The sequence below is a fragment of the Gracilinanus agilis genome, chromosome 1 (genome assembly GCF_016433145.1).
Source record: "Gracilinanus agilis isolate LMUSP501 chromosome 1, AgileGrace, whole genome shotgun sequence".
Classification (NCBI taxonomy): domain Eukaryota; kingdom Metazoa; phylum Chordata; class Mammalia; order Didelphimorphia; family Didelphidae; genus Gracilinanus; species Gracilinanus agilis.
Genome location: NC_058130.1, coordinates 168,170,787 through 168,182,656, shown reverse-complemented (window position 1 = coordinate 168,182,656; position 11,870 = coordinate 168,170,787). Strand labels below are relative to the sequence as shown.

Genomic DNA, 11,870 nt, shown 5'->3' with positions numbered 1-11,870 from the left:
GCCACAGTTTCCTCAACTGATAATCTTTCTCCTCCTGCCCCAGGCTGCTGTCCTCTCAGCCATGCCTGTATGATGGTGGGGAAGCAAAGCATATAGCTTTAAAATGTGGCAAAAAAAGTTGGAGACTGAGGTCTTTCTTCCTCTTGAGACAAAAGTCATCCGCCAAGATAAAGAGAATATACCCCATCTGCTGGTGCTCGCCCTTCCTCCCCATCAAATTTGTCTTTTTCTTATTTGTTGTCTCTCCAATAGAATGTAAGTTTTTGGAGGGAAGGGGCCATTTGTTTATTTTTTTTTTCTTCACATCCTAGCAGTGTCTGGCACATAGTGTATACGTAATAAATGCTTGTCAGTTGATAGATTTACCAAATTCTTACAATCATAGAAGGTCCAAGCTAAGGTAGACTTTAGAAATCATCTAACCCGTTCTTCTTATTTTGTAGAAAGAAAGTAAATGAAGATGAGAGGGAATTGACTTGCCCAAGCGCTACAAATTCAAAAGAAAAGGAAATGAGATTAGATCCTGGGTCTCCTGGATCCTAGTCAAATGTCCTTTCAATTATACCACACTGCCTCTGATCTGAAGGAAAGTGGTCAAAGAATTTTAAAATGTAGTCCTAGTCCGCAGTCCCCAAAGTAAACTCAGCTATGCAAATATTCACTTTCTCAGTAGCTAAATGAAATGTAATAAATTATTTTTTTCTCCCTGATAATCCTGTTTGTGGTGGGGATGAGGGCAGAGGGGTTCCAGGTGTCTCATTTTAGAAATATTCTGCTTCCACCATGCCAGAGACGTAGAAGGGGAAGGAAGGGGTATACCCATGAAGGGAAAGAACACGGCGTTTTATGAATGAAGAATAAGAGATTTGAAAATGGATGGGGAAATGCTGGTGATGTTTGTTTTTGCTTCTTTTGCTTATTGCAAAATAACTTTGCATAAGGACAACTTCTCTCTCCATAACAGATAAAGTTAAAATGTGTTGGCTGCTGGGTTTGAGTCTTAGATCTGTGGGAATTAGGAGGCTTGGGATCTAATGCCAATTTTGCTACTTATTAGTTGTATAACCAGGGGTAAATCCCTTATCCTCTTTCTCTCTGAGTCTTAGTTTTCCTCATCTGTAAAATGGAGAGAATAATTTTTACTCTACCATATAAAAATGAAATGAAAAGTACTAGCTTTCATGTTTGAGTCTTGAGTTTATGGGAATCAGGAGACTTGGGTTCTGATACCAGTTCTATAACTTACTGGCTGGGTAACCATGGGTAAATAAATCTCTTATCCTCTTTCTCTCTCTGAGGATTTAATCTTTAAACCCTTACCTTCTGTCTTTGAATCAATAATGTGTATTGGTTCCAAGTCAGAAAAGTGATAAAGATTAAGCAGTGGGGATTAAATGATTTGCCCAGGGTCACATAGGCAGGAAGTATCTGAGGCCAGATTTGAAGCCATCTCCTTCTTGTTTTTAGTATCCCCATGTGTAAAATGGGGAGAATAATTTTTACCCTGCCAGATAAAAATGAAATGAAGTATGCTAACTTTCACGTTTGAATTTTGGGTTTGTGGGAATCAGGAGACCCGAGTTCTAATAATGATCTCTGCCATTTTTAGTGGTTATAAATAAAGGTAAATCCCTTATCTTCTTTCTCACAGTCTTAGTTTTCCTCATCTGTAAAATGGGGAGAATGATTTTTAACCTACCAACCTCATAGGTTGTTATGAGGATCAAGTGAGAACATAGATTTAAAATATGTTCCATGAGGGCAGAAACTGTTTACTTTTTTCTTCATATGCCCCAGTGTAAGCTTAGCCTAGTACCTTGAACATAGTAGGCATTTTAAAAGTATATGTTGAATTTATTGAGTATATGCATGTAATATTGTTACTATTACCATTGTTAAATATAATAATGATGATGCTTTCCTTTAGGAAATGTTCCATTTTTTCAAGCCAAGTTTTATGGTTTCTGTTGTCAGAAAATAAGACTAACCTGTTTCTGTTCTTGCTTTAGCTCCTGGAAAATGCAGAGCTAAATTTAAGACCTGAGCACTATAATATGCCGACTCAGGCTCTCCAAATCATGGGCTTTACGAAGAAACTAATGAAATGATTCTCTATTTGGAGGAAAAGCAGTGAGCTGTCTGTCAGAGTCACTCAGGGAAAAATGACATGGCAAGAGGGGAACTCCTGGAACGGGCGCTACTGAGGGAAGTTGGAAAGGGTTGGGGAGGGGAAGAGCCCGGGAAGACTGTGTTGGAGGCGAAGAAGATGTTCACTGGGACAACTAAACCAATAGAGATACTCAGAGAGTGTGGCTGAGCATAAGCCAAGGGCATAGTTCTGACAGAACAGAGCTCTGTATAAGCCTGCAAAATCCTATCAGGAAATGAAACCCAGCAGATTACATGGAGTGGGCAAATAAATAATTTCAGAGTCTCAGGTTTGGCAGGAACCTCCGAGGTCATCTAGTCCAGATTATAATTGAACGAGAATTCCCACTAGGACAAGTGGTTGCTCAGATGTTGCTTGAACCCTTCTGATGAGAGATCCCAGTTTCTCAAGGTAGCTGATTCCAAATTTGCACAGCTTTAATGGTTAGGCATTTAGATGAAGTGGTGGCTAGAGTGCTGGGGTTGGTGTCAGGGAGATATGAGTTCAAATCTGACCTCAGACACTTACTAGCTGTTTGACCCTGGGCAAGTCACTTAAGCCTCTTTGCTTCAGTTTTCTCATTAGCAAAATGAATTCGAGAAGGAAATGGCAAACCACTGCAGTATCTTTGCCAAGGGAAACCCAAAATGGGGGTCACAGAGACTCAGACATAATTGAAATGATTGTACGACAACAATTAGAAAATTTTTTCTTACATTGAACCTCTCTGCAATTTCATCTGATCGATCACTCTTTGTTTCTTTACACTTTCCACCATTTTCTCCTACTGCTGCCCTCAAAGCTCACTTAGAACAAGTCTAAAGCCCTCTTCCATATGACGGCCCTTCACCTATGGCTAGACAGTTACACTTCTCCCCAGTCCTGGACTTCAGTTGCTTCACCTACAAATAAATGAATGAATGAATGAATGAGTGAATAAATAAATGGAAAGGAATGGAATAGAGGTTTTCTAAGGTCTCTTCCAACTTGGACATTTTATGGTTAGTATTGTGCCTAGTACGTAGTAGGTACTTAATAAATATTTATTGATTATTATTGATAAGTATTTTACCAATCAGGCACTGAACAAGAATTTAAGTACTTACTACTGTGGTCGGTGCTAAGTTTTTCTCCTCCAGGCCAAACATCCCAAATTCCCTCAATTAGTCCAGATATTGCAAGGACTCTGGTTTCCAAGCTATCTTGGCTTCCTTCCTCTGGATACATTCCTGCTTATTAATGTTTTTCAGAAAATTTTGAAACCCAAAGCTGAATATGTTATAACACTTTAGACATAGCCCAACTTCAGCAGACCTCCCTTGTTTGGACATTTCTCTTTTTAATGCCGGCTTAATTTTTATTTGCTTTTTTTGACTGGCATGTTATGCTGCTGACTCTTCACATTTAAAGTCCACTAAAAGATATTTTTCAAGAACTATTCTTTAGCCACATCTCGTGAGGCTGAAATTTTTAACCCAAGTAAAGGGTTTATAACTTATTTCTCTTATACTTTATATTATTTGAGTCAATCTATCATTCTGGCCAATCGAAATCTTTTTGAACTCTGACATTACCATTTAATTTATTAGCTAGTCTCTCATAGCTTTGCCATCTATGACCTCATTCCCATGATTGATAAAAATTTTAAATAGCTCAGAGCTAAAGACGTATTCTTGAGATACTCCACCAAAATAACTCTCTCAAAGTTGCTGTCAATTCATTAATGTCATTGATTTCAAACTATACATTAGGGCCAATCTTTTAACTAATTCACAATATACCTAACTGTATAATATTCTATTTTTTTATCCCTTACTTTCTGTCTTAGTAATGACTCTAAGATAAGAGGGCAAGGGCTAGGCATACCAAGTTAAGTGATTTGTTCAGGGTCACACAGTGAAGAAGTGTCTCAGGTCAGATTTAAACCCAGCTCCAAGTCTGGTGCTCTTTCCACTGTGCCATTTAGCTGCCCTACACAACCGTCTAGAGCAGTAATGCCCAAAGTGGGCTCCACCGCCCCCTGGTGGGTGCTGTAGCCATCCAGGGTGGCAGTGATGGCCACAGGTGCATTTATCTTTCCTATTGCTATTAAAATTTAAAAAATTAATTTCCAGGAGCTAAGTAATATTTTTTCTGGAAAGGGGGAGATAGGCCCAAAAAGTTTGGGAACCGCTGGTCTAGAGTCTAGACCAGGGGTCAGTAACGTATGGCTCTCGAGCCATGTCTGGCTCTTTTGAGGGCCAGAGGCTCTTTCTGCAGGAGCCATAAAGTCAATTTTTTTTCAGGCGCTGTTACAGGAGTGCGCACTGTGAGCACTGTACGGCTCTCACGAAATTACATTTTAAAAAATGTGGCGTTTATGGCTCTCACAGCCAAAAAGGTTGCTGACCCCTGGACTAGACAATTTCTTACTATCTTTCCACAAAGGATAGGATGAACAATTTTGTCAAACACTTCACTAAAATCTAGGTATGCTATATCTACAGAATTTCCTTGATCTGGAAAATCACCCTATCACAAAAGGAAATGAGGTTAGGCAGGCATTTCTACTTTCTAGATTTTTGTCCAGAATCCAAGTCACACTCATTGCTTTGAAGTTTACAGATTCCTTCCTTTTTCTCTTCTTTCATAATCAGGACATTTGCCCTTAGGATAATAAACTTGAGCTGAAAGAGACCTTTGAGATCATCTAGTCCAAACTCATGTTGCAGATGAAGAATCTGGGGCACAGAGAGAATGTTACTTCCCCAATGTAATACAAGGAGTAAGTGGCAGAATCTGGAATGAACAAAGACCCTCTGAATTAGCACCCACTCTAGCACAGAGCTTCCAAATCTCCAGTATCATTCAAAGACACCATGATTTTTCAAAGTTCACTGGACACTGGCTCAACAGTAGGATCCAGCTTGAAATGGTACTTGAGAGCTGATTGTTAAATTTCTAGCAAGAGCATTTACACCTCAGAATCAGCAAACACCTTAAACCAGACCATGATTTGTTTTATTGATTGTCTAAACTTAAGAATGTGATGGATATGTGAACTGGAACGACCTCCAGGAATTGATGCAGAGAGAAAGGAGCAGAACTAGGAGAACATTGTACACAGAGACTGATATACTGTGGTACAATGGAATGTAATGGGCATCTGTACTAGCAGCAATGCAATGATCCAGGACAATTCTGAGGGACTTATGAGAAAGAAAACTAGTCACATCCAGAGAAAGAACTGTGGGAGCAGAAATACAGAAGAACAACTGCTTGATCACATGGTTTGATGAGGATATGACTGGGAATGTACACTCTAAACCAGTCTGCAGGCCAGATACTGCCCCGTGAAATGTTCTATCTTGCTGTGCAACATTATTCTTAATCTGATGAATACAATACAATGAAACTTTGAAAGAGTTGCCTTAGAAACAGACTGACAGATGAGCATTTCCTTTCCTTTGGCCTCTCTTTAAAAAGTTTGCCCATCACTGCTCTAAGCGATTACCCTAGTGCAAATATTAATAATATGGAAATAGATCTTGATCAATGACACATGTAGAACCCAGTAGTATTGCTCATTACCTATGGAAGAGGGGGGGTAGGAGTAGGGGAGGGAAAGAACATGAATCATGTAACCATGGAAAAAACATTCAAAATTAATTAAACTTTAAAAAAAAGAATATGATGGATAAAAACATTAACATTGCAGAATTATCTTTATTTTTTTTTTATTTTTTAAAAACCCTTACCTTCCGTCTTGGAGTCAATACTGTGTATTGGCTCCAAGGCAGAAGAGTGGTAAGGGTAGGCAATGGGGTCAAGTGACTTGCCCAGGGTCACACAGCTGGGAAGTGTCTGAGGTCAGATTTGAACCTAGGACCTCCTGTCTCTAGGCCTGGCTCTCAATCCACTGAGCTATCCAGCTGCCCCTCAAATTATCTTTAAAATGTGTGCTGTGGTAATTTTCCCCCAGAAATCAAGTTGTTAACATTTCCCAGAACACTTTTGGTCATATCCTTCATTTTTTTTTTGTTTGTTTGTTTTGTTTTGTTTTTAGTATGTGGAATTTACTTCTTCTGGACCTGATAATCTAAAAACATTCAGAATAAGTAGTTGTTCTTTTCTCTCTAATTGTCTTCGGCTTCAACTCATGATTAGTCTTTTTTGCTCTATTTTTCTCATTTGATAGATCATTTTTCTTCCTTGGTAGATAAGGAATTAAGTGATTCTGCCTTTTCTTCATGCTCCTACTAGAATACCTTTTCGTAGACCACAGTCTGAGGTTAACCTGGTATTCATACTTCTTAAAAAAGAATTTTTTCAAGCCCTTAGCATCCTTCATTTTTATATACTCAATTCAATAATTATACTTCTGGTTGGTAATTAGTAGAGGTTACTTTATGTACTTGCAAATGTCTTTAATTCAAACTAGCCTGTTCCTCTCTCTGATGAAATGTATGAATGAACCCAATGAATGTAGTTTTACTTTATTCCACTTCTCTTTCTTCTAAGCCTGTTTTACCCTTTCCTTTTCATTGTTCATTGTCAATAGCTCTGGATTTGCTGGAAATAACTCCACCTTGCCCCTGGGAGTCCTGCATTTGTAATGTGTTGTCAGAAATCCCACTGACCCAGAGAAATGCAGAATGTCAGAATTAGCCATCTGGTTCAATCTGTACTTGAGCAAGAAAATCTCAAATACAACTTCCCCATCACATGGTAAACCAGTTTCTACTTGAGCATTTTAGGTATATATGTGAAATCATATATGCGTTATGAGGTAATGAAAATACCAATGGAATTAGAGTAGGAGGACTTGGGTTTTATTTCTTTGACCTTGGACAAGTCATATATATATATATATATATATATATGTATATATATTTATGGGCCTCAATTTACTCATCTGTAAAATGGGGATGATAAAACAGGCAGTATCTAATTCACAGGGTTTTATGAGGAAAGCACCTTGTAAATGCAAGTTGTTAACAATAGCTAACATTTATCTATTGTCTTAGGTTTTCAAAGTATTTTACAAATGCTATCATATTTTATCTTCATAACAACACTGAAAATTAGTTAGTATAGTGGAATAGAGTGCTGGGTTTAGTATTAGGAAGGCTCATCTTCCTGAGTTATAATCTGGCCTGAGACATTAGTTGTGTGACCCTAGAGAAGTCACTTAACCCTGTTTGATTCAGTTCCTAATCTGTAAAATAAGCTGGAAAAGGAAATGGCAAAGCACTCTAGGATCTTTACCAAAAATCCTCCATATGAGGTCATGAAAAGTATCACTATTTAAATGACTGGACAACAAACTATTCCTATTTTTCAGATGAAAAAACTGAGGTAGACAGTGGTTGAGAGACTTCTGCAGGATTACACATCTAATAAATGTGTGAGATTGAATTTCAACTCAGGTTTTCCTGTCTCCAGGGCATTGTCATCAACCCATTCCACTCTTCAACAACTCAGTCTAGAATTCATTCCTTATGTTGAGTTAAAACCCTCCTCCCTGTAACTTCTACTCACTGTTTCTAATTCTGACCTCTGGGTACAAACAAAATAAGTGTAGCCCCCTGCAGATTCCATTCTCTCCCTTTTTATCTAGGCTTTGTTCAGGCATTGTAATGACCAACATCTGCTTGTACAGGGAGTAAAATGGTACCCAGGAATATCAGGGCAGCTCCTTGATACCCAAATGTGCCCCGCCCCAGTTTTCCCCTCCACTTCTAGCTTCCCTTCTATTAGTCTCTTAGAGGGATGGAGGAGTCCTCAAACCAAAGCCCTTCATCATCTTTTAAAACTTCTTGAATTCTATTGAAGCAGAGTGCAGTGGTGACCAGGTCTTGGGAGTAAAACTGTCATGAGTATATTACCAAAGGAAAGGCAATCAGTCCTTTGACTTTCCTTCTGTTAGCCCCTTGGTTCAATGAGACCAAGAAATGTTCTGGGACTAATGCCTGAGGTTTCCCAACACTCCCCTTCCTCCTCCCAAGTCAGTCAGGTCTTGAAATTCCTTAGACTTTTTCCTTGACCAGTAAAACAGAAAGAAAAGCTAAGGGGCACCTATGTGGCTGCAGAGATGTCTCTTGGCCACTTGTGGATGGAGATCTGAAGGGAAAGAAGGTCTGTAGGTTTGTACCTTGGTCACACCCTTTTTGTGCCTAGGCGGTGTCATGGATTACAGAGGTAATTCCAGTGCCAATCCTTGCATTCCATCTTTTGCCAATCTGGATCTATGTTTCATCATCAACTCTGTTGGCCAAGACTCCTACCCTTGCTTTTTGGCATGACCCATTGGGTCAATCAGGACAGGATTATCCCTCTATTCCTTGGGTTTAGTGACAATGGCATGCCCAAGAGTGCCAAGAAATGCCTCGAGAAAGAAACACATGTTTAAGGACAAAAGAGAGAGAGCCATCTTTATTTCACATGTACAAGCATGAATTACATGCTGAACAAGAACACTAGTGCCAGTGAAGTACCCGTAACCACAAAAATCTGTGCTTTATTCACAGGACCAGCTATCATTACAATGTGGCTTTCAAAGACATTGCTTCCCAGACATCTTCATCATCATTTTCATGGTCCCAGATTTTTCTCAGAGACCATGGGCTCAGCCTCCCAAGGGATAATGAGAGTCCTTCCTTTCTCTAGCTCCTGATGGTAGAATTCAGGGAGGGAAGGTTGCTCTCAGTGGTCTGGAGGATATGGAGTGGGACTATCTATGATGGAAAGACTCCTCTTTTCCCCAGACTGAATTGGGAGATCTGAACCAATGAACTCTCCATGGGCATTAAGGGTAGGCACATGCCAATTAGGAACTGAGTTTACAAAGCCCATTTCTGTATAGACAGCAATGGGGATAGACTGGTGTATACATAGCAATATATTTGTAATCTCTGGGGAAATTAATTTTCTTCACAGCTAGGTTGTCCAGGTCTGCCCATTCACTGCAGGGAAGTCATATCCCCTCCTGCTTTAAAGGGCGCCATGGTTGACTTCCAGGTAGCAGAAATGGGTCCAAGGGTAACCAGGAACCCAATTGGACCAGAGACAGACCCTGCCTTGATTTCCTTTTTTTAGGAGACCTGATAGATCAGAAGAGGACAGATTGTTTTTTCTTGGCCCTATTAGCCCCAGAGGGTTTTGTGTTGGCTGTCCTATGATTGTGTGTTGGGGGTGGTGGTGAGGGGAAGGAAAGATGAGGTGACATGAGGAGTTAGGTAACATGGAACTCATGGGCATGTGTGTGATGGTGGTGGCAGGGAGTAGGATGAGTGTACTCGAGGACTGTCCTCATTGAAACCTGAAGAGTACACTCCCATCACAAGCTGTTTATTCCCACCTGAAGTCCTGCCCAACTGTTTCATAAAATTTAATATTATAAGGTCTATAAAAGTCTCGGAGCTGGTCTATCACCTCAGGGTCTATCTGTACATGAGTTCTCCCTTTGGATTTTCCCAGGCAGCGGGGCAGAATGCTGCTTTCTGTTTTTTTTAAGCAAGGGAAGCCTTTGGTCTTGTTGAAATAGAAGTGCTTATCTGTGATGACCCTTTTAATGCCCAGGAAGTCCTGGACTCTTCCCATCTCCCCAGCAGGGTCTGTGATGAGGCGCTCACCACTGACAAAGTGGATCTGGGCCAATGGAAAGTACTGAAGCCAACTCTCTAGATGTACCACATACATGCCTATGCGGATGGCATTCCACGACATATCCACGAGTCCCAGGCTACGGTTGCGGAAGGAGAGCCCCTCAAAGGTTGGGATGTCTGGCTTCTTGGAAAGAGTCTGCGTGTAATCCGAGATAGCTCGTGTCACAGGGTTTCGGACAACCACAATCAGTTTGGTATCTCGGGACATGTTGAAAATCCGCCTTGGGGCTTCCTTGGTAACAAAGTAGCTGGGGGTCTTCTCCATTGTAATTTGACTCTCAAGTGTCCTGGGCATGAGGCTTCTGCAAAGAAAAGACACATACAGTCAGATCTCAGATCTTAGGCGGTATACATACTCAACCTAATACCTAGTAATTTTATTTTCTGAGATTCTAGGTTTCTGGTGAAAGATTATAACATGCTCTATTTAGTAATTAGCAAATACAAAGCATCTTTCTCCATCTTAGAGAAAGAAAGAAAAAAGAGAAAGAGAGAGGGAGGGAGAGGCAGAGGAAGAGGGAGGGAGAGAAAGAAAGAGAGAGAGAAAAGGGAGGAAGGAAGAAAGGGAGAAAAAAAGAAGGAAGAAAGGAAGGAAGAGAGAAAGAAAGAAGGGGAAAACAAAAAAGAAAGAGAAAAGAAAAATCTCTCCTTCTCCACTGGGAATGGAGATATTTATTTGCTCAGACTCTAGGACTAGACAAGGTCATTCCAAAGGCACAAAATTATGAATCCAACAAAGTGTGTTTTCATACTATTCAATATGAGGACTAATTTTTGACTCCAGAAAAATGGTGGTGAAATATACCTCTCTCTCGGCAAAGAGATGGTGGAATTTGGGTATAGAGTGAGTATGTATGTTGTCACACCTGGATAAGTTCAAGGTTAGTTTGGCTTAATTGTATTTCTTTGGGGCACAGGAAGGTTTTTGAAGTACCACCTCTTTCTGTCAAGAAGCTTCAGAGGTTCTCTGATGTTTCTAACATAAAATGTAAATCCCTCTTTTTGGCCTTTGAAGCCCTTCCCAATTTGACTCCAGCTTCTCTTGTGGAAGGTAATTACATGTTAATCTTCATCATATACTAAATTGATCTATTTACCCTTCCCTGGACAGAACATTCAAATTTCTGCTTCTGTGCCTTCATACAGACTGTCCCCTTGTGTCTAAAACCTCCTCAATTCCATGTCTTGGAATTCCCAGCATAGTCTTAGCATCCCTATTTATTGTGTTCTATCTTATTCTTATCAGTGAACTTATTATACACCCCCTAATAGAATGCATTCTCTTTGAGGGCACATACTATTGTATTTGTAGCTCCAGTGTCAACAAACATTTACTGAACATCTACTATGTAGGTATTCAATAAATGCTTATTGATTGACTAGATTGGGGATAATTGTTATTGGGAGTGATGGTGATATAGGGGAAATGCATTTTTACATACCTATCCTTTCTATTTTCCCTTGCTCACAAAGCTAACATTCATTCTTATATCTCTGTTTTCCAATTCTTGCCTTCTCTGCAAATTATTATTAATTTTTTGATCAGGATATAAGCTCTTTTGGAAATCAGTTCTGCTAAAGCTGTCTGCATCTGATCTTATATGTGTTGAAGGTGGTTGCTAGGGGTGACCTGAGCAGGGAAAGCTGTTACTGAATCTTAATTTCATGTGATGTCTATCCCAGCAACGGGTCCAGAAGATTCGTGATGGGAAGAAATATGCTTCTTTTGTCTTTAATCATGGAAATTTAACAATGAAAAATGTCTTCCTATAGCATTTTAAAATATATAAAAGGCTTTCCTCATCTCAATAATCCTATGAGGTAAATAGTTCAAGTATTATTCTCTTGATTTTACAAATGTGGAGACTGAGTCACACAATGGTTATATGCCTTGCTCAATATGCCTTCCTCACTGTCAAAACAGGGACTCTAACTCAGGTCTTCTGAGACCAAATATCCATTCCACTATACCATTTTCCCTCTGTTTTGATTGCTGACTCTATCTGTCTCTGTGTGTCTCTTTCTCTGTCTGTCTTCTTCATTCTCTCTCTCCTCTTACTCCCATCAAGGGAAAA

At 39.7% G+C, this 11,870-nt stretch overlaps 1 protein-coding gene across 1 annotated transcript in view; it reads right to left on the bottom strand.

The window, feature by feature from the left end:
• Positions 1-8,535: 8,535 nt before the first annotated feature.
• Positions 8,536-11,870, bottom strand: part of HS3ST2 (heparan sulfate-glucosamine 3-sulfotransferase 2) — a 156,332-nt gene continuing 152,997 nt past the window's right edge. Inside the window, exon 2 of the mRNA XM_044658880.1 lies at positions 8,536-10,097. Within this exon, the coding sequence (XP_044514815.1) occupies positions 9,479-10,097 (619 nt within the window). The 3' untranslated portion in view covers positions 8,536-9,478. The remainder of the gene's footprint in view (positions 10,098-11,870) is intronic.